Below are 22,282 nucleotides of genomic sequence, written 5' to 3' on the forward strand. Positions count from 1 at the left end.
GGTGCTCAAATCAATGTCGAGTGTTGTCAGCACAGACAGACGCGCTTTTACCTGGATTATTTGATGGTCTTTCATTCATATTCTTCTGGGGGAAAACACTCTCTGCCGGACCGTTGTCTCGTGATAAGTGTCCTCCAAAACTGTCTGCATACCTCTGGTTCCCTCCTAAACCAAAACCCGCTGCAACACCGGTTCCTATGTAAATAAATAAAAAGATATGACGAGAACAATGGCTAATAGTCATAAACAGTCTTATTTAAAGTAATAGTAGTGTTAATGTAATAAATTAAATAAAGGTAACATCTTAATAGATGATATATTTCTCAAATGGGCGAAATAACGCCAAGCCAGAGAAAATAATAATAGCCAACTTTATACTTTACTTTGTTCTATTCTCGTCCACAAAACATTCTGTAAAATGAAACACTGCCTCAGCTTACCAGAGTAAAGTTTGTTAAATCCAGTATGTTCTTCAGGCACACTAATAAATTGTCCTCCAGAATTGCTCCAGGGTCCTCAGGCAAAATGTGGTGCAGAGTAGTCGAATCGCCGCAAGGTGGCGTTGAAGCAGTTGTGGAAAATACAGTATAATACACGAATTTTTACAAATACAGTACATCGCTGTATATGTTGTTCGACGTCACACTAAATTCCCATAATGCAACGGTAAATACAGTTATTTACCGTAAAAGGAATTTGCAGTATTACACTGGGTGAAATACAGTAATTAACTGTGTAATTTACAGAAATGTCTAACAGTGTACAAATAAGATAAAAGAAGTTTCATTTAGAATTATTCATAGTACATACCCAGTGAATACACTATAAAAACATATATTTTTGTAAGCAAAAGTTCATTTTGTAAGCATCACCCAGAGTCCCTAGTTCACTTATTTTTTTTTTAGAAATGCAGTTAATCTAATTACCTTTGGAAAGATTTTTCTCTTTTTGTAACTAAGAAAGTTAATAAAGGCTTTTCCTTACAATGGGAAAATGTTTTATTTGGTTTTGTTAATTATAAAACAGAAGCTTTCCATAAAAAGAAAATATATTTTCTTAATCTTCTTATTTTATTAACAAAAATTTTAAATACATAAATATAAATTTTCAAACCAAAAACTTTATTTATTTTTTGCTTATTGAAATGCAGTACATATTAACTCTTTTACAAAAAAGGGCTTTAAAAACAACTGAAACTTGTAAATTATATAATCTTTTTCTTCAATATGAGATGTATATACCCCTTCTGTTTGTTTTTGTTGTTTCTTTTGTTTTTGTTGATGTTTTCTTTTTTCAAAATGTTTTTTTTTTTTCATTTTCTTCATAATGTACTTTGATTGTAGGCCTATATGCTCACTTTTCCCATAATAATTTTTTTTAAAAAAGAGGTTGACTGAGGATGATTAACCAATCCAAACTGCCGACCGAAAACAAGTTTCTAAACTTGGTAGTTATACGTAAATGTTCTTTGTCAAGGATGTATTAGTGAGAAATGCTGTATAGGCCGTTATTTGTAATTTACTTCTGTTGAACTATAACGTTAAAGTAAAGCAAAATCCCCAGACGGCTGGAATATTCACCTAACGTTAGAGTAATTATTGTTTTTCCTCCCATCTTAAAATTTATTTTCATTTTTGTTTTAAAAAGTTTTTATTGTTGTTGTCATAATGCATTCCTACTACTTTAATATTAACTTACCCACCTTAATATTGAGTGTATTATAAAATGTCTACATTTGTATTATGTGCTAATGTTTACAAAAAAAGCTGCCTACCTGCTTTCGGTAGTAACGTTAGTTGGACCCACGTGTCAGTTGCGTGGCAACGGATGACAACATTTAACTCCGCTTTGAACGGTAAGGGTCATTGTGCACGTTTCTGTTTGTTTGTTGTGTTCCTACTAGTCATGTACTTTTATATCAACACTAACACAAGTATTGGATTGTTGGATATGCCGTAATAGTTTGTACTTTAACATATGGTTAATATAAAAAGTCATCAAAATTATTTAAAATATTTAAACAAAACAAGAAAATGTGCGTTTAACAACACAAGTGTTGTATATAACATAATAGAAAAGTCTTTCCTTTAGTTTTTAGCACAACATTTGTCAGTGTTTTACCTTGTAAATTAGCCTGTCGGCGCCATATATTTTTAATGAACGTATCTTTGCTCTTCTTAAACTCAGAGCTGAAGTGCAGTGTAATATGGCTGTTCCCTTCTCCAACACACACCTGCGCATCCCAAGAGGCTTTGGGAATTTATTAGAGGGTCTTACCAGAGAAGTGTTGAGAGAGCAGCCAGAGGACATCGCCACTTTTGCTGCTGTCTACTTCACAGAGCTGCTCAAAGCCAGAGAAGGTGACTGAGACGATCCTGATGTTTAATAGTCATCAGGAAGTGATTGTTTATATAGCCATATGCCTCTGGTAAAGGCAGAAAGGATTTTGGTTGCAGCAACTATTGCACACCCATTATATTAAGGAATTCTTGAAAATAATGAACAGGTCTGTCACAATCATAAATGTTGAGTTGTTGATTAAGAAATAATTGGCTTTTTTACTTATGAAAAATCTCATTTAATAGGCCAATGTTACTTTGTTCTGTGAAAACAATATTTTATTACTTTAAATTTGTCTATCTTTAATCTTGGTCTTTTGTACTGACTTAAAACAGCAAACCTGAATATAATGTGGAATGAATAAGTGATGTTGAGCTGTTTAATTATTTACAGTGAACAATTCAACAGACTGGAGACAATTATTCCACTTTTATACCACACATGAAGACACTGTTCAGATGCTGTATTTCAAGACATTTGTCATTTTGTGTCCTTAAATTGCTCTGGCTTATAGGACAAGGTTCTTAGACATCTCATCCATAGCCTTTGTTGTTGTTGTTGTTGTTGTTGTTGTTGTTGTTGTTGTTGTAGGCTATGGAATACCTGAACTCATTGATCATTAGTGAACTGTAAAAAAATATATGATCAGTTTGTCCTGACAGCATATTTTTTAGGTCATTGTAACTTACTAGTTAATCATCTTCTAACTTAATTGTATAAGTTATGCAAGTTGTTTTAAGTCAGTTAACACAATATAAGTTCAATGGACTCATAAGTTTAATTTAATTCAGCTTAAAAATTCAAGGCAACCAGGCCATTTTTTTTGTACAGTGTGATAATTCATGAATCTGATTCATTAGTGATTTGAAACATTAACTTGGCCAAGACCTGCCTGGAACTACTTTATCTGTGCATTTATCTGCACAGCTTTGAATGTCTATCAGCCAATTTAGAATCAGGCATTCAAGAGCCCTGTAGTATAAAATATAATATAATATACATTTTTCATTTATTTATTTCTGTCTCCAAAGAAATACAATAAGCATCAACTTGTCCACTTAAATGTTTGAAACTAATGAAGAAATATTTTGGCATGACATAAACGTTAACAGTAAATTCTTTTTTTGACAATTATTTCTTGATTGGCCCTTATTTACAGTTTGATTTTTTTTTCTTTTTTAAATATTTCCTAAATGATGTTTAACAGAGCAAGGAAATTGTCACAGAATATCTGATAAAAAAAATTCTTCAGAAGAAAGTCTTATTTGTTTTATTTCGGCTAGATTAAAAGCAGTTTTTATTATTGTTTTTATTATTTTAAGGTCAAAATTATTAGCACATTTAAGCTATATGTTTTTCGATAGTCTAAAGAACAAACCATCATTATACAATAACTTGTCTAAATACCCTATCCAGCCTAGTTAACCTAATTAACCTAGTTAAGCCTTTAGGAAAATTGGGGAAAAAATAAACAAGGGGGCTTCAGGGGGTTTAATAATTATGATTGCAGCTGTATATAACCCTTATATATTTTCACTGTTATCTCAAATAATTGTTTGAAAAGATAATCACATCTCAACCAACCACAAACAGGAAATTAATCAATCATTTTGTTTTGTTAAAGAAAGTGGTCTTGACCCAGCAGAGTGGGGTGCCAAGTTGGAAGACAGGTTCTACAACAATCACTCATTTAAGGTAACTTGCGTGAAAAAAAAGATAAGACTTTATGAACCTCATATATTACATTTACTTTTTCTAATGTGCATGTTTTGTTTGTTCTTCTCAAAACAGGGAACATCATTACAAGGAAACATCATTTCACCCAAAATAAACACAAGGTCTGTTGTAAAGTGAGAAAGTGTGATTTCACTTCTTCAGTTTCCCAGATGTTTGCCAGATCAGAGAAACAGCTGTGACTGCAGACAGAAAGTTTAGACAATGAAATTGAAAATGATTAATAGGTTTGAATTGTTTGCTTTTCCTTTTTCTGAATGAGTACACTCTAAATAACGATTAGTTACTTTACTTTAAAAAGTATTTAAACCTGTGACCTTAAAAGCGACAAGTTTACTTTAATAAAGCATTATTAAACCCATTGTAACTAGGTTCTGTTATAATTAGACACATAGTTAATTTACTTAAAGGTCTCGCAAAATTAAAATAGCGTTTTTTAGATGTTAGTATGAGTCTTTTGGTTTTAAGGATATCTATTTGCTAGTGTGTTTCAAAACAGTGACAAAATTCATGTTTAGAAAATATAAAACCAATATCCAAAGCTTGCAGTTTGTCACTTCCCTAAATCGTTTTTACTTCAGTTTCTCATCAAATCTTGACCAATCAAATGCTCTCTAGTATCTAGCATGCCCGGCCCCCTTCTGAAGGCTTCAAATGCTTCTTTTTTATTTTCATTTGATGCTCTTGAACTCAACCACTCTCATTGAAAACAAAATGTTTTTGGCTATTGGCTGTTTTTTTAAAAGGGGAGGAGCTACCAAATGTGCCATGCTCTCTTCATTTTTCAGTTGAGGTTACGTCAAACACAGAATAAAAAATACAAAGCACTTCACTGCACCTTTAATCATTTTAAAACAACAAGTTTACTCTCTTTTCTTGAGCGTGAAGTCAACTAATCACTTTAAAAGCAACAGGTTTACTCACCTTTTTAAATTACAATCAACTAATCATTTCTTTTATATAAGTACAGTGGTGTCCTGCAGAGTTTAGCTCATACTCTATTTAAAGTCTCTGAACATGCTTATCAGGGCCTTCGGACTCATCAGAAACTTCCAAGCAATTGTGTTGAAGCTAAACTCTGCAGGATGTTGGCTCTCCATTAACATGATTGGAAGCCCCTGCTATAGTAGGATGAAGCTTGGCAGGAGGCTCTCCATCTAATAGACAGGATTTCGATCATTTGATCAAGCCGAGGGCAGCTTTTGGAAGATTGATGATAATGTCAGAGCACAGATATGCATCTGGATTATACATTAGGATCCATTTATTATTCCTGTTGTACATGTTTGTGTTGTATTTACTCACGTTATTAATCACTACTGCATATAAAACTCTCCATGGCTTCTTACATCTCAATTTTTAGAATCAACGCAGAATCGAGTTCTGAAACTTTGGGAAACAACGAGACTCAGCTCTCTGCATTAAAAGACCTCGACACTGATAATTCAGTTGGCAGTGAGGTCAATTTAGATAAGAAGTTTGATGAGGAATCTGGTGAGAAGGAACGCGGACATGCTGAAGATATTCTCCCTGCAGAAACAGCAGATGGTGATAAATGTGCTGAAGAGCTAAAAGACACCAATGAGATTCCAGGAGAAACATCAGAAGTTGCAAAAGAAGAAGTAGATGTTGACATCTGCAGATCCGAACTTGAGCCTACACCTCTGCCTTCATTTGGTGGCCATGCAAATGTGGATGTTTGTGCTGAAGAGATAAACCTCCAGTCTGAATCCAGCAAGAGCAAAGAAGAGTTGGTTAGCCCAAAACCATTGTTCCTGAATAAAGACCAATCTGAATCACAAGACGAAATACATTCACACACTGAACAAGATGCAAGCAAACAAGCTAATGAAATGTCTGATCATGGTGATGATGATGATGCTGAAGATCCTGAAGAGGAAGTGTCAGAAATTGCTGATAATTTATTAGAAGACATTGACCCAGAAGAGAAGAGCACTGAGCAGGTTTATGCAGAAGAATCCACTGAAAGCACCATTGAAAAATACATAACTGAAAGTGTAGCAGGGCAGGAATCAGAAGATGCAATCAATGAAGATCAAGAAGAGACCAATTATGAGTACACAAGCACCAATGACTTTGTTGAAGATGCAGGTGATTCAACTTCTGATATCAATAGCCGATCGCTGATGGAAATGAAAGACACTCACGTTGACTACAGTGATGAAATACACGACAGTAAAAGTGAAGTCGTTGATGTCTTAGATGAAGTTCACCATCAGTGCGACACTCGTACAGGTGAGGAAGAAGCTGAAAACAGCAGTGACGAAGAGAATACTTCTAAAATTCTAGATGCGTTAAATGAGGAAGACTTTTTGGAAACTCCAAAACCTGTTTCCCAAATGAACGACAGTGAAGCTGAAGCAAGCAACGAGATTTTAAATGCTGACGCTTTTGAGAAAGATCTAAACACAGAGAATGTAAATGAAGGAAGTGATCTTGACAGTGATGGCTTTGAGGCTGAAGAGATGGATCTGGACATTTCAAATGTGCTTCAGCCAAATGAGGAAAAAACTGAGGATGAAGGAAATCATGATCCTGAACCAGAGGAAGATGCTTTCTCTGAAGCAGAACAAGCCAATCCTGAGCCTTTAGAGAACGAAACAGTGGTTGTCAATGAAGAACTTTTTGAGTCACAAGAACAGACTGAAAATACTGAGAATGATGTAGATCAAGAGGATCAGTTGGAGGAGCAAAGGGATAAAATCCAAGAAATGACACTTGAAAGTGAAAACCTGGAGAATACTGACATCTCTGAACCAAAGGTAAGGGATTTTTGAACATAATGTACATTTATTGTGAAATAAAAAGCTTCATCTATGATTTGGATTTAAATATTAACAAATCTAAAACAGGAATCAATTAAAATACTAATTAATTTTTATAATTATCCGCTAAGTATGAAACTATCATTTAATCTATTCTATTTAACCTGTTACAGTATCAGCAAGATGTTTTTATTATTGTAAATAATTAAAAATATTTATTAAAAAAAATCATGATCATATATTCTTTTATAGTTTAAAGTTTTAATAATCCCCTTTAGGGTTTTCATTCTGACATGGTGGTGCTTCACATATAACAAGAATGACACACTTAACACAATAAACACCAACACTTAACATCAAGTACACAAACAAAAAAACTAAAAGAAAATAAGAAAGAAAAAAGGATAATAATAATAAATTCAATAAATAATCCTTTATATAAAAATTATTAATAATAATCCATTGATTAACTACATTTATTACAGTGCATCCTGAAAGTTTTCATAGCGCTTCACTTTTTCCACATTTTTTTATGTTGCAGCCTTATTTTAAAATGGATTCAATTCATTTGTTTCCTCAAAATTCTACACACAATATCCCATAATGACAATGTGAAAAAATATTTTTTGAAATTGTTGCAAATTTATTAAAAAATAAAAAAAAACTGAAAATTCACATGTACAGTACATAAGTATTCACAGCCTTTGCTCAATACTTTGTTGATGCACCTTTGGCAGCAATTACAGTTTCAGGTCTTTTTGAATATGATGCCACAAGCTTGGCACATCAGTCTTTCAGAATTTTTGCCCATTCCTCTTTGCAGTACCTCTCAAGCTCTATCAGGTTGGATGGGAAGCGACAGTGTACAGCCATTTTCAGATCTCTTCAGAGATGTTCAATAGGATTTAGAGCTTGGCTCTGGTTGGGCCAATCAAGGACATTCAACAAGTTATTGATATTTTGGCGGTGTGCTTTGGGTTATTGTCCTGCTGGAAGATGAACCGTCACCCCAGTCTGAGGTCAAGAGCACTCTGAAGCAGATTTTCATTCAGGATGTCTCTGTGCATTGCTGCATTCATCTTTCCCTCTATCCTGACTAATCTTCCAGTTCCTGCTGCTGAAAAACATGCTTCACTGTAGGGATAGCATTAACCTGGTGATGAGCGCTGCCTGGTTTTCTCCAAACGTAACACCTGGTATTCACTTTAAAGAGTAAAATTTTTGTCTCATCAGACCAGAGAATTTGTGGGGAGTGGCTTCCGTTTGGCCACTCTACCATACAGGCCTGATTGGTGGATTGCTCCACAGATGGTTTGCCTTCTGTAAGATTCTCCTCTCTCAACAGAAGAACGGTGGAGCTCAGACAGAGTGACTATCGGGTTATTGAACTAAGGCCTTTTTTCTCTGATCACTTGCCTTAGATGGCCGGCCAGCTAGAAAGAGTACTGGTGGTTCCAATCATCTTCCACTTACAGATGATGGAGGCCACTGTGCTCATTGGAACAGAGCAGCAGAAAAGTTCAGAGCAGCAGAAAAGTTTATACCTTCCCCAGCCTTGTGCCTCGAGACAATCCTGTCTCAGAGGTCTACAGACAATTTCTTTATCTTCATTCTTAGTTTGAGCTTTGACATGCACTGTCAACCCTGGGACGTCATATAGACAGGTGTATGCCTTTTCAAATCATGTCCAATCAACTGAATTTACCCAGGTGAACTCTAATTAAGCTGCTGAAACATCTCAAGAATGATCAGTGGAAACAGAATGTACCGGAGCTCAGAGCTTCACAGCAAAGGCTTTGAATACTTATGTACATGTAATTTGTCAATTTGCAACAGTTAAAAAAAAATATTATTTCACATTGTCATTATGGGTTTTTGTGTGTAGAATTTTGAGCAAATAAATTAATTGAATCCATTTTGGAATAAGGCTCTAACAGTTGAAAAAATGAAGTGCTATGAAAACTTTCTGGATGCACTTTACATAACCAAATTCCTTCAGGCACAAAAGTAAACTTATAAGGATTTGTGGAACATCTTATTGTCCTTAGACGTAACCCAAGGGGGGCATTCACTCAAAATAAGGGGTGTGTGCTGTCTCCTTGTATTTTACCAAAGAAATCCAACAAATAAAAGAAAAGGACAAAATACGTTCAATAAATGAATTATAAAAGGTCTTAAGAATAACTCTCTCTACATTAAACAGCCTTTGTTGAGCCTTATTAATAATTGTATGTGTGTTTTAATCAAATTTCAACCTGTTGTCATTTATTGTTCTTAGGAGGTACCTATATTCCTCCACATCCATGACCTGTGTGTCATTTAAGACCACCCTTTGGAGAGCAGGTGTTTTTTGCCAAAGCTAATGAGCATTTCTTTGGTCTTTGACACATTCAGGTCTTGTTTCATTTTATTGCACCATGAGATAAAGTCATGCAAGACTGAACCTTGTTCCTGGTCTGAGTGAATAAGAGCAGAAACCAGGAGTTATATATGTTTTCATGAGTACTGTACAGGTCAGAAATGTTTTGTTGTTTACTTGAAATATATCTTATGCTGAATGGAGCATATATTTACATGAAGTGAAAAAAATGATGACAAATTAATATCACGGAATGCATCACGGTGGTGCAGTTGGTAGCACGATCACCTCACAGCAAGAAGGTCGCTGGTTTGAGCCTCAGCTGGGTCAGTTGGCATTTCTGTATGGAGTGTGTATGTTCTCCCGGGGTTCGCGTGGGTTTCCTCCGGGTGCTCCGGTTTCCCCCACAAGTCCAAGACATGGTGTATAGGTGAATTTGGGTAAGCTAAATTGTCCGTAGTTTATGTGTGTAAATGGGTGTGTATGGGTGCTTCCCAGTGATGGATTGCAGTTGGAAGGGTATCTGCTGCGTAAACCCTTCTGGATTCGTTGGCGGTTCATTCTGCTGAGGGAATAAACTGAAAAGAAAATAAATCAATGTATGGATGAATAGATAAGTTGGCGGTTCATTCTGCTGTGGCTACCCCAGATTAATAATAAAGGGACTAAGCCGAAAATAAAATGAATGAATGAATGAAAGTATCACAGCATGAAAAATAATTATATAGCTCCTCATAATTATGACCTAATTATTTTTTTCCTGAAGTTTTCTCTTTAACTTTCAGTTTAATATATGGATCCAAATACATGTGATTTTAAAGCAGCTTCACATAAAAGACTTGTTTCAGTGCTACAAGTAAGAACGTTGATGTTATGTGGCATAGCTTCTATTAAGCAAATGCAAGGCAATGATTACAGCTTGTGCTCAAAATCATTGCTTGGACTGTGGTCCATCTGGAGTGTTGCTGTCTCATTAGCGGCTCTTCCTAATGGCAAAAATTACCAGCCATTCCTCAACCAACTATGGAATCAGACTGTTTCCTTTATTGTCCCAAGTTAAAAGTAAAAATACAATCTTCAAGGACATGTCTGATCAACAGCATGGCTGTGTACCTCTCTGGAGAACAGTGATTGAAGATGTCCCTAAAATAGTCCAGCTGGTGAGTACAAGACCAGAAGAGGGTAAAAAAACAGCTGAAAGTATACTTACATCCTATAGCATTTACAGACCCAAACAAATGATCACAACATATATCAGGGACATTTAAAAAGATTTAGGTCTTTCACCAAGAGGTCAGAAAGAATATATATGAGCTTTAAAGGGGTTCGAAGGAGACAGATTTGGTGGTGTTTCCATGGAAACAATTTACCGACCATCTATCCGAGGGAGAAAGTGATCTAGATTTTGGAATTGTGTGATATATTTCCAAAAACAGAATATGTGCTCTATTGGCCGCCTTATTTTCTAATCCACAGTCCGAAGTGGAGTGTTTAGAGTTCTGTAGGGGTTAATTAGAGACGCACACTAAAAGCAAAGCTCTCATCCTCCTGATTCAATGTAGGTCATCTAACCTGACCTATATCAACTCTTGTCCAATGACTTTATACGCTGTAGGAGGAGCAAGGGAATCGTGTAGTTTCTATTTTCAGGAACAATATTCATGGCTATCATCAATCTCCGGCTCGACTGTAAAGTCACCTCATCTTCTTCTTGGAAACTCTGTTTTAACACTTCAGTGCTCTGTGAAGCGACTTCATTAGCTCCTAGTCTTGCACATCCAACAGATGCCAAGAAAAGAGAAGTGATATAGTTACAGCACATCAGAGCTGCATCTTCTCGCTTTAATCTTGGTAGGGTAGGAGGCAGGAGATGCAGCCGCGTGTTCTAGAAATAAAGGGCAATGGATTTACTGTCTGTTTGTCTTACTCTACAGTATATTGCCACAGGCTGAAGGAGGCACTGACTGTGTGGGACTGACTGAGATGTGTGGTGCTGCTTCTAGTGTTTTCTTATATATAATGATAGCCCTCAGGGAATATTTTGAACTGTGTATGTTTGAAGTGATGTTATATAATTGATCGGAACCGTGCATGTCTCATTTCTTCTTTCTGAGGTTAAATCAATTATCTCTGGTGGTTTTGGTAACAAGACAGTAAGAATAATGGCGCTGTAAACGTCAGCATTAATATATATATATATTTGTAACGGGCACAGCTTGCTCTGACTGACAGCGCCAGAGAGATGATGCTCGCGCGCTCTTCTTTTCCGCGCGCGCGCGCGCGTGCGCGTTCACTCTCTCCATCCTCCCACCCTGAAGGACTGTGAATTATAAGGATAGTTAGAGAAAAGGCGTTATTCGTCCAAGGCATTTGCCCTGTGAGGAGGTTTACGCTCTGTTGCTCTCATATAAGACGAGAACACGTTTATCAGCGTGTGTAATTGCGCGTCATGGATTGTCATATCGTAAGTACTGACCAATTTAATTATTGTTTACAAAGAATATAATAAATAACTATCCTGAATGCGAGCACATTTGATATCATGGAAACTTCATTTAACTTATAATTTGCTTAAATAGAACACAGAGACGTTTGTAATACTTGTTTGCATTCTGGAAGTTTATTCACTGGCCATGCTAATTTAGAAATTGTTTGTGCTTTTATCATCAGATACATCGGCTACTTTTTGCTTACACTTTAGCATGGTTACTTTTCATTTGATGGCATAAGTAGTCGCATGAGAACATTCAAAAAACAAAAAGTGCGTATAAACTGAATGAACATTTATATTAAATAGTCTCTTGATGGCGCTATATATCCTAAGGTATTGTAATAAAAAAAAGTATATATCCTAAGTATAATATTTGTGTAGTGTCATTGTTTCTTTTTTATAAACGTAAAAGTGTTCTATTTTTGTTTGTAATAATAGGTTTTGGCAATTTTAAAATAATTTGTTATTAATCATAATTCATCAATATTAATAAAAAAGGTTGCATTCATATGTACACCATAAAGCCCATTAAGAATGTAGGGTGTGTGGCTATAATTCCTGAATGGATTAAGTAATTTTTTTTTTTTAAAGTGCAAAATAAATAAATGAAAAAAAGTGTGGCTGACATTGCTAATCCACTTTTGACAACCTTTACACATTATTTTTCTTTTTATTTATCACATTATTTATCTTTGCACTGTCTATTTAATTGTCTGATGAAACATGCAAAGTTTAATTCTGTTAATTCTGTAATTAGTTGTATGTGCTTGGATGCCAATAATTTCAGCATGCTGTTTGATTTGCATATGCAAAATGATTACCCATTGGTTTTAAAATATTTTGAATCATATTTATGTGTACTTCAGACATTCTTGTAACTGCATATTTTCATTAGAGGTTGTCCATATAGGTAGCGCAAAGCTTCAGAGGCAAATAAAATGAACAAATGCGTATTTACTGGGTATTTTGGAACGCCTCTGCCTGTGGCCACATATGAGCATGTTGGCAAAATACTTGGTTAATGTGAAATGAGGCTGATTCTTGGTTCAAAAGTGGGTGGACATGCTCCTACCAAGGTTTTACAATGGACTTCTGCTCATCACCCTCACACAGGCTGTTTAAAGACTGCCAACCAGCCTCTGCTGAGCCGTTTTACATATGCTAAGTTGTGGTGGGAGAAAGCATGTGGTTTCACAGCTTCAGGAAGACTTAATGAGACAAATAACATCACATCCCACCACACACACTGTTTGTTGATGTGTGCTGACATGCTTCACAGAGCGCAGGAAGATGGTCACAGTTGGTTTTCGTAATGTCTGTGTGGTTATGTTGTTCAAATAAAAGAGTTATTATTATTATTATTATTATTATTATTTTTGTTGTTGTTGTTCATTATCATTACACTGTTAAACTTAACAGCTTTATCAAATGAGTGTAGTTAACTCAAAATTGACTGAAAGTTAATTCTATTCATTTGAAAAGAGTTTTGAACTCAATGTTGGAGAGTTAAACATGAGTTATTTAAATACCTCATTACTTCAACTTAAATGGAGTAAGTTCAAAGTACTCATATAGACTAGTTTTTAACTCAAATGGTTTGTAACAATCGGTTTCCCCAAATGATTTGAGTTCTCTTCATTTATTGGGTTTTACTGTGCTTAAATTGCTTCGTTTACTCAAATGCATAAAGTTCACAGTACTTATTAGGATTAGTTTTTTTTAACTTAAATGATTTGTTGTTGCAATCGGTTTCCTCAAATGGTTTGAGTTACCTTAGATTTGTTTGGTTTTACAGTGTAGGTATGCTTAATGGGTTTCCTACTTTTTCTTTGTTGGTATTTAATTAAGAAATTTTTATATCCAGTGGACCTTTCCATTTACAAAATTGTGGGTAAAATGTTTACTGTAATGTTCTTTGGAAAACCAAAAATGGTTCTTCTATTGCATTAAACTGTAATGAAGGATTTTTTCAAAATAGTTTAATATAAAAACATTCCTAAATCAAAATACATTGGGAATACAAACTTGAGAAGCAACATGACTTAAATTATTTCCACATATTCAGAAAAATAATATACTAAATAATGTAAATAAATAAGTATTTGTGCAAAACAATAAAAAAAAATCACGCTATTTTTCTTTTTGTAATCATCTTAGTTAAATAATTTATAAGTGTTTAATGACTAAAACACTTAGGGTGCATTTTCATTGCATGGTACGGTGCAGTTTTGTTCATTATGGCTCACATTTGGTGGCCTTCCACTGAGCTCCATCCCCAGAACTGATACCTTTTTTAGTACGATCTTGGTTGATGTATCAGACGGGCCATTTCCAAAAACATGACGTATGCATATTGATGTATTCAGCAGCAATAAGTCTGAGAGAATCATCCCTATCATCACTAGATTTTTAGAATGAGATACCAAATTCATTATATTTAAATAGTCAGCTGCAGCCACTACACAAGAACACCATTATATTGGTAGCATCCCTGGCCTCTGTGTTGTGGGTTGGTTTGTTGTCATACATTTGTTTGTTGCATTTACAATGATGTGAACAATAGAGATAAAGCCACTTACTTTACTAAACTGCAGTGGAAATGCAAACCAAACTGAAGTGAGTCAAGCCGTGTCAAACCATACTGTACCATGCAATTGGAAAGCCCCTTAAATAAGATTTCTGCAGAATCTTCAGTTGTTTTTCAAGGAAAAATGGTCACTGAAATACCGTGAAGCTGATGGATAGTGATTCATTGCAAAGGGGCTTAAATAGGCAGGAGATACATCACGCTAAACCCACTGTGGTGAAATATAAGACTTTAAGGGATAAGCCGAATCAGTTTAAGCAAGCACAAAATCAATATGCAGCAAACTCAGTGTTGGTTTTGAATTTATTGTTCATTCCTTTTCCCTGTTAGGAGGAATGCAGCCAGCCACAAGAGGAAGAGGATATTATGGACATCCCATTGGATGACCCAGAGGCCAATAAAGCGGCCGCCAAAATTCAGGCCGGCTTCCGTGGTCATATGACCCGGAAGAAGATGAAACCAGGCGAAAAGCCCGGTGAGGAGGTGAGCAGCAGTGGTGAGGCCCTCAACGGCAGCCAAGGGGACTCAGGTCAGTCACTGTCCCCAACAGTACAAGAGCAGTAGTTTCAACACCCTTCCACAAGGCGCAGAGGTCGCCAGCCATTTCATCCAATTCAGTTTGGCGAGGCATTCAAAAGCCCTAACAGAATTTGGCTTTGAGATCTGAAGTAAACAACTAGAGCTTTGAACTTTAATGAGAGTTGAAGAGTGTGTTGATTCGCCTTTTCTGTACTGTGTACTTAGAATTTAGAGTCAAAAAATAAAGAAATATTGCACTCATTATTAAGTGCATTAGTGCCCACACAATTTTTCAAAGCAGCTCTGGGTTTGAGATTGTGTTGTTCCCCATTCGTTTTTCACATATGGATTTTAATAAAGTCTTTGATGAAGTGATAAAGATAAACATGGAACGTAAAACCCTTCAAAATCGAAGACAAAAAAAAAAACACCAGACAAATAGGCAAAGATTCTGGGAAAACTGGGACTGAACTGCTTTAATAGGAAAGAACTGAAATCCCATCATTCACTTCACATGGCACAACTGAATAGAAAATGACAGAGAATTATGAAACTGTCCATTTAAATTTGTTATTTAAACCTTTCAGAATATATGATCAAAATAACAAATGACTACTGATATGTAGTGATTGACAATCAATTATTAACGGCGCCCACTGTAGCTAGGCAGGGCTGCACCTGGTCAGTACCTGGATGGGAGATCACATGGGAAAACCAGGTTGCTGCCAGAAGTGGTGTTAGTGAGGCCTGCATGGGGTTCTCAACCTGCACTCAGTGTGGGTCCTAATACCCCAGTATAGTGAAAGGGACTCTATACTGCTCAGTAAGTGCCATCTTTTGATTGAGATATTAAACCAAGGTCAAACTGTGGTCATTAAAAATCCTTTGAAAAAAGTAGGGGTTTAACCCCGGCATCCTTGCCTAATTTGCCCACTTGTCGCTGTCCATTATGGCCTCTTAACCATCCTCATATCATAATCGGCTTCGTCATTCTATCTCCTCTCTACCAATTAGCTGATGTATGGTCTGGCGCAATACGGCTGCCATTGCATCATCCAAGTAGATGCTGCACACTGGTGGTGGATGAGGAGATCCCCCAATGTATAAAGCGCTTTAAGTGTCTAGAAAAACACTATATAAATGTGAGGAATTATTATTATTATTATTTTTTTTAAACTTCTTAACTTTTCAAAAATGAAAACTATTAATCTTAATACACAAAACCATTGTGTTATCTAAAATGTATATAGCCATTTCTGAAAATACCTGTTTATTATATGCAAACATAAAGGTCTAAATTGCATGTTTATTTCATTTTCAGAAGAAATATAATCAGTAGTAAATAAAACAAAAGGACAGAGAAAACCACTATTTTAATTTCAGTAGCTGTATATACAAACATTTCATTATCTTAAAAAGTGCAAGGAAACAATATATTATGCCATTTGGGGTGCTTTATGGAAGTCTGTGTATTTAAAGATCTCATTTGGCATGTTTTATTTACTTTATTTTTATTTACAGTGCATCATGGGTAATGTAGTTTTCCTCTATATATTCTATTAAACACAATTGCTTTACAAATCAATTATTCAAGTGGGTTCAACAGTTTATTAATAATCAACACACATAAGGTTTTTCTTTAAATGTTCATCAGTTACTATTAAAAATCCATTTCCCCATAGTGATAATGAATTGGCTTTTTTCTTCTGGAGACTAACATTTACATTTAACATCAAATTCTTAATGAAACCTAATAAAAAAGTCCATTAATTATGTTTAACGAGGGATATCTTTATACTGAGTAAACATAATGAGACATGCGTGCATGTGCTTTTTAATCACTTTCTGAGTGCTTAGGATAATGATTCTCTTAATTAAGCAATTATAAACGAGCACATCTGTCATTTTCCCTAATTGTTCAAAGATTGCAACCATCTCAGATTCCATTCAGCAATTTACAGAGATCCCGTGGAGTCACTCTGTAGTCTGTATTATCTCAGTTTGTTGAGACACAGATCTCTCAAATCTATTTTCTTTTGTGGGTGGTTTAAGCCTCCACAATTCCAAGACTCAATATTAAAGCCTCACGCAGATTCGTGCCCCTTTCATTTTTCTTTCGGGTGATGCATTTTGTCCTGCGCAAAATTGCCTTGTTTTCTTGAGATGCTGGGTAAACTGTTTCCCCCAGCTCAGTATGCAGTATGCAAATGATTCTTGAGCTGCTGATCCCCAGAGATGAGCTGAGATTTTACTTTGAAGCAACAAATAGGCCAGAACTGATGGAAAGACAATAGCGTCAATGTTACCAGTTGAACGAGCTGCGTCGTCCTTTGAGGAGGAACAGACTAGATCTGGCCATTTGATGTGGAAAGTGGGGCAAGCAATGAGAATGAAGGTGTCCTTCCAACCTCCAGCCGGGCCCAAATATCTCTCCTTCAGCTGTGCTGCTCTGCTTTACCCCACCTCTGTGCCCAATTTAGGCCTTTCCCGAGCAACATCAACCCAGTTCTCGGTTGCTAAGCATTTTATGTATGAAAGTGTTATTTTTATCCTCAGGTGTATCTGCATCGCTAAAACGAGGCTGTGCTCTGTTTTTACTCGGACAAAAATAAAAGACAGGATGAGATCAACTCATATTCTGCCAAAATCCATCAATAAGTGTCAAATTGTGGTGAATGCCAGTACAAAATGTTTTTACTTTGTTTGCCTTGCATGAACAATGCAGCATTTTTAGTCAAGGATTGCTTGTAAAACTTTTTTTAGAACACCGTGTAAACGTATTCTTAAATTTGTCTTCTAGAAAATGTTACAAATTGCTTTAATTTTACTATAAAACTAGAAAAATATATTTGCTAAAGGATCAGTGAGGAATACTTTTTCATGTTTGTGTGCAAAACTTAATTAATTTAGCTTTTGAAGCAGAGGCCAGCTTCATTCCTTTGACTGCTAAAGGTGCTCTAGAGACAGACGCTAGAGGCCATGGTCTTTAGCCTTCATGGTAGAAAAACCGACTTCCACATGGAAGGTTGCTGGTTTAATCTCTGCTTGGAGTGGATTTGGTGGTATATGATCGGCAGGGTTTCACATCCTCATCAACCATCAAAGTTCAGTTCCAAAACTCAAGACCGCAAGAACGGAGGACACATGAAAGTTCCCGGATGCATTCTTGATATTGAGGATGCAAGGATGCAGACTTGAGCACAAAACTCGCTCGAGAAGTCCCAGAGGTCATTGTGGCTGGATAATGGAGGAGGGAAGCACTGCATTCTATCCCTGTTTATTCATAAAGTTCAGAGATATAGCTTATTTATCTCAGGAGTTTCCCTAAATAAGACGGTGAAAGTAAATGCTACCATTAATGTCTGTGCCAATAGCCTAGTTAAGTGTGTCAACATATAGACCCATGGTGCTCACGGCGACCTCAGTTTAATTCCTGGCTCAAGGTCTTTTGCTGACCCTTCCCTTTTCTCAGCTCCCAATACTTTCCTTTCTGTAACCTCCACTGTCTCATCTGATTAAAGGTGGAAAACCCTTAAATACAATTATAAAAACATTACCATGAAAATTTTAATAAAGGCATAAACCAATTAAGGGTGTTTATTTGCTGAAATTCATATTAAAATCAGTTTTATTTGTATTGTGCAAAGTATATTCGTAAGGTTTTTGTGCTTGTTATATAAATATTGAAAAGGGGAACCAATAAATGGTTGTATGAATGATGTAATGTTTAAATAATTTACCGTTACAAATACGTGAAGGCCATGTGACCATCAGGAAGAACACAACATCTCATTTTTAAAGGACGTGTTCTGTGTTCTCATGATCCCTCGAGTTCGTTCTTCCGAGGTGACCGAGCAAGACAACTCTCCACGAGAACGCAAGTCCATTCTCTGCGTTCTTGAAATTGAGAAACAGCCATTGACTTTTCTAACCAGTTTGGGTTTTTTGTTTTGTTAAACACAAAATCGGTTAGTATAAAGGATATTGGAAACATTAGTAAATGTCGGCAGAAATTTCATTTTTAGATCAACTATACCTTCAAAAATCTTGAGATATTTCCACTGAATCAGATTTCTATTTACAGTGTAAATTCTATTCCATTTCTTTTTACAGTGTGTTTCAATGCTTTGTGTTGAGGAATTATAGTTTGAGCAAAGAAAGTATTTTCTATTGGGACAAAACAAATTAGGCAGACTTGTTTGTGCATAAAAAGGAAGAATGAATACAATCGAATTCATTCATTCATTTTCTTTTTGGCTTAGTCCCTTTATTAAAGGTTCAGGACACCCCAGAGAACTTTTTTTTTATATTAACAGATGCGTGTGTGTTGAGCATTAGTTAAGACAATGTTAGCACCTGTCAACTTTAATTGTGGGGAAAACTGGATAATTTTGAGCTTTTGTCAGCTAATTTCAGCTTCCGGGTTTAAAATGATTTTTGGGGCGGGATCAAAATCGGCGACGTAGCGCAGAACTGCAAGTGCAATGATGACGCGTCGGTTTCTCATTATTATTCATAGCGGAGTTTTCTTATCCTATGAGAAGAGCCGGCTGCTTAATTATTCATGAGACCTGCCAGACCTGCCAGTGTCAAGCCCGAGCTGAGAGACACGGAAACCACGGCACAGTATTTAGCCGTTCAAGAAGGCTCATATGCGTTTGTTTCCATCATCCACGGGGTTTGTTGCATGCTTTCCCCCGCGATCTTGTCAGGGCCGATCATACAGCAAAGCTGTGTGTGTGCTGCTAGCATTTTTGTCGGGAGAGCAGCACGAGAATTGGAGAATGGCGGACGCTGTCTTTTATCAGGAGTTCGTTCACATTCACACACATCGCCGTGCTGCTGTGTTTGCCTAAATCCTCCAGATTATCAGCAGGGTTAATGGTTAAAATAGACGGGTCAGGAGACCTGCTGCACTGAGTCTGCTGGATACGGGGATTGAGGGAGAAGTCCTCAATTATAGTGTTTACATGAACACGATTATCTTTATAATGATATAAATTGTGGTTTTGTGTATATGAAATTACGAATAACAAATGTAGCAGGGCATTAAATCACTGTTCATTTCTTTGCATTTTAACTTTGTAAACTATAAACTCATGCGTCTCCTCACGGTTTGTCTCATTTTTTAAGCTAACTGACAACAGCAGTTATTCGCTCCCCTTCTCCCCTGCTGGCCACGCCCACTCCTGCCCAATGCTTGCGGAGCTCCACGCCCATTAATCATGCATCTTTTGAAAAAATTCTGAAGTAGACTTTAACCGAAAGAGGGGGGTGTCATGGCCCTTTAATCTGGGGTCGCCACAGCGGAATGAACCGGCAATTTATCCAGCATATATTATTACACAGCAGATGCCCTTGCAGCTGCAACCCATAACTGGGAAACATTCACACACACACACTCATACACTACGGACCGGAGCACCCGGAGAAAACCCACGCGAAAACAGGGAGAACATGCAAACTACACACAGAAATGGGGATAACTCACCTTAAAGGCCCAGTGCAAAAAAACAGCATCAACCTTTTCCCAGCTATAATACAGACACTTAAAACAGCTATAAAAAATACTCTGATGGGTGTTTTGAGCTGAAACTTTACAGACACATTCTGGGGACACAAAAGACTTATATTAAATATGAAAAAAGGGGTAACCTATGTGCCCTTTAAAATGTATGTACTGTAGTCTACAGCACTTGGGAGAAACGCATAAAGGCTGATAGGAAGAGCAAAATAGTTTCTGCCTCCTTTTTTTTATTCCATAAAGTCTCAGGGTAAATGCTGGGACACCTGGCACCCATCACAATACCGACGGCAACAGAGAAATACTGTAGACTGTAATAGACTGTAGGGAGAAATCTCTGTAGACGGATGGCATTATGGCATATTTGTTTTAATTCGGCTAGAATAAAAGCAGTTTAAACATTTCTAAAACCCATTTTAAGGTCAAAATTATTAGCCCCTTTAAGGTATATATTTTTTCAATAGTCTACAAAACAAACCCTCATTATACAATAACTTGCCTAATTAACCTAACCTGCCTAGTTAACCTAGTTAAGCCTTTAAATGTCACTTTAAGCAGTATAGAAGTGTCTTGAAAAATATCTAGTAAAATATTATTTTACTGTCATCATGGCAAAGATAAAATAAATCAGTTGCTAGAATGAGTTATTAAAACTATTATGTTTAGAAATGTGTTGAAAAAAATCTTCTCTCCGGTAAACAGAAATTAGGGGGGGAAATTAACAGAGGGGCTAATAATTCTGACTACAATTGTATATATTTTTAAGAATTGTAATGTGTTGCATCATCATCCTGTCACTTAATAATCGATCACTCTGATTATTAATTTTAGTTTTAAATGACAAACTGAGATACATAAACCTAATAAGTGTATGTGTTTTACAACTAGGAGGAACAGACGGAGTAGAGACAGACGGCACATCTGGACCAGAACAGTGAAGACCCTTCTCAAAGTGGATGGCTTACTGGATGCTTTCTCCAGGGATTATTTTTTTGTGTGTGTGTGTCGAAAAAAAAGTAGTAAAAATAGGCTGGATATGTCATCTGATGTGTGAACTTTTTCTCTATTCTCCGCTTCTTATCCAGTCCGGGTGTATATCAGCTCCAGCATGCTTTTGCATCCCAACAAAAAAGGCATCTGTATACTGTATATTTGATATTTATATGAATGTGAGAATGGATGGTGTAGAAATTAACACAAGCTTCTTCAGTCCGAGAGTTAAAATAATGCATCATGATTGAGTTTTGTGTTGCTTGATATTCCTTTCCTATAGTAATTTCTTTATGATCGCCTGGATTTGACCATGTAGCCACTATCACAATAAGATGTGAAATTTATTTATCGGTCATAACATAGAATGCCAGCAAGTTGTTTTTAATTGTGTTGAATGGTTTGTTTGGTTTGCTCCTCGTATTATGTTGAAAAAAAAAGAAATCAGAGCTTCCAAAGCAGCATTAATGGCATGGCATAGATTGACTATCATTCATTTTTCTTGCTTTTATTTGTACAATTATCTATCCTTAGTCTTTTAAGGTATAGTGCATATCATTAGAAGCCTAGAAATTGAGTTGTGGCAGCTTAATGAGCGATAGCCGAGATCACCTTGCATGTGGACGTCAGCATCATTAAGCTCTGTGTCAGTTGAAAAAGCGAATAAAAGCTGAGAAACGTGTGTTGCCTGCGTCAGAAATGATTTCATGCGGTTAGGGGTCATCTTTTTAAAGCCCTTATATAAAGAGTCTGGTAACGAGTGCAGGCAGTTGTATTGATATGCAGCAAAAATTGAAATATTAGGCCACACATCAGTCTCATTAGTCCGACTGGAGCGTCTCACTGGAGGGCTCACAGCTGGAGGACGGCGCTAATGAGACCTGGACAGTCATTTATCAAGGTCAAACTGCCACATGCTCTATCAAAGCAGCCTTTAGGCCATTAATAGTGA

The 22,282-nt window shown here is 36.3% G+C and overlaps 1 protein-coding gene across 7 annotated transcripts; it reads left to right on the top strand.

Moving 5' to 3' along the window:
* Positions 1 to 1,822: 1,822 nt before the first annotated feature.
* On the top strand, positions 1,823 to 22,013 carry nrgnb (neurogranin (protein kinase C substrate, RC3) b). 7 transcript variants are annotated; one of them, XM_073923302.1, is made up of 7 exons: positions 1,823 to 2,035; positions 2,188 to 2,360; positions 3,965 to 4,035; positions 4,132 to 4,178; positions 5,438 to 6,857; positions 14,628 to 14,826; positions 21,229 to 22,012. In XM_073923302.1, the coding sequence occupies exons 2-7, from the start codon at positions 2,207 to 2,209 to the stop codon at positions 21,276 to 21,278; spliced, it is 1,941 nt and encodes a 646-aa protein (XP_073779403.1). In that variant the 5' UTR covers positions 1,823 to 2,035; positions 2,188 to 2,206; the 3' UTR covers positions 21,279 to 22,012. The 7 variants fall into 7 exon arrangements, with proteins under 7 accessions (XP_073779403.1, XP_073779404.1, XP_068069705.1 ...); XM_073923303.1 differs by having other exon boundaries at positions 14,628 to 14,780; XM_068213604.2 differs by having other exon boundaries at positions 1,823 to 1,855.
* Positions 22,014 to 22,282: the final 269 nt, after the last annotated feature.

This window comes from Danio rerio, chromosome 15, assembly GCF_049306965.1.
Source record: "Danio rerio strain Tuebingen ecotype United States chromosome 15, GRCz12tu, whole genome shotgun sequence".
NCBI lineage: Eukaryota > Metazoa > Chordata > Actinopteri > Cypriniformes > Danionidae > Danio > Danio rerio.

Excerpts from the sequence above, each read along its gene's own strand:
- nrgnb (XM_068213603.2), top strand. The coding sequence starts at position 2,207 with ATGGCTGTTCCCTTCTCCAACACACACCTGCGCATCCCAAGAGGCTTT. Across the intron at positions 4,036-4,131 it reads ACAACAATCACTCATTTAAG|GGAACATCATTACAAGGAAA; the intron begins GTAACTTGCGTG and ends TTCTCAAAACAG. Across the intron at positions 6,858-14,627 it reads CTGACATCTCTGAACCAAAG|GAGGAATGCAGCCAGCCACA; the intron begins GTAAGGGATTTT and ends TTTCCCTGTTAG.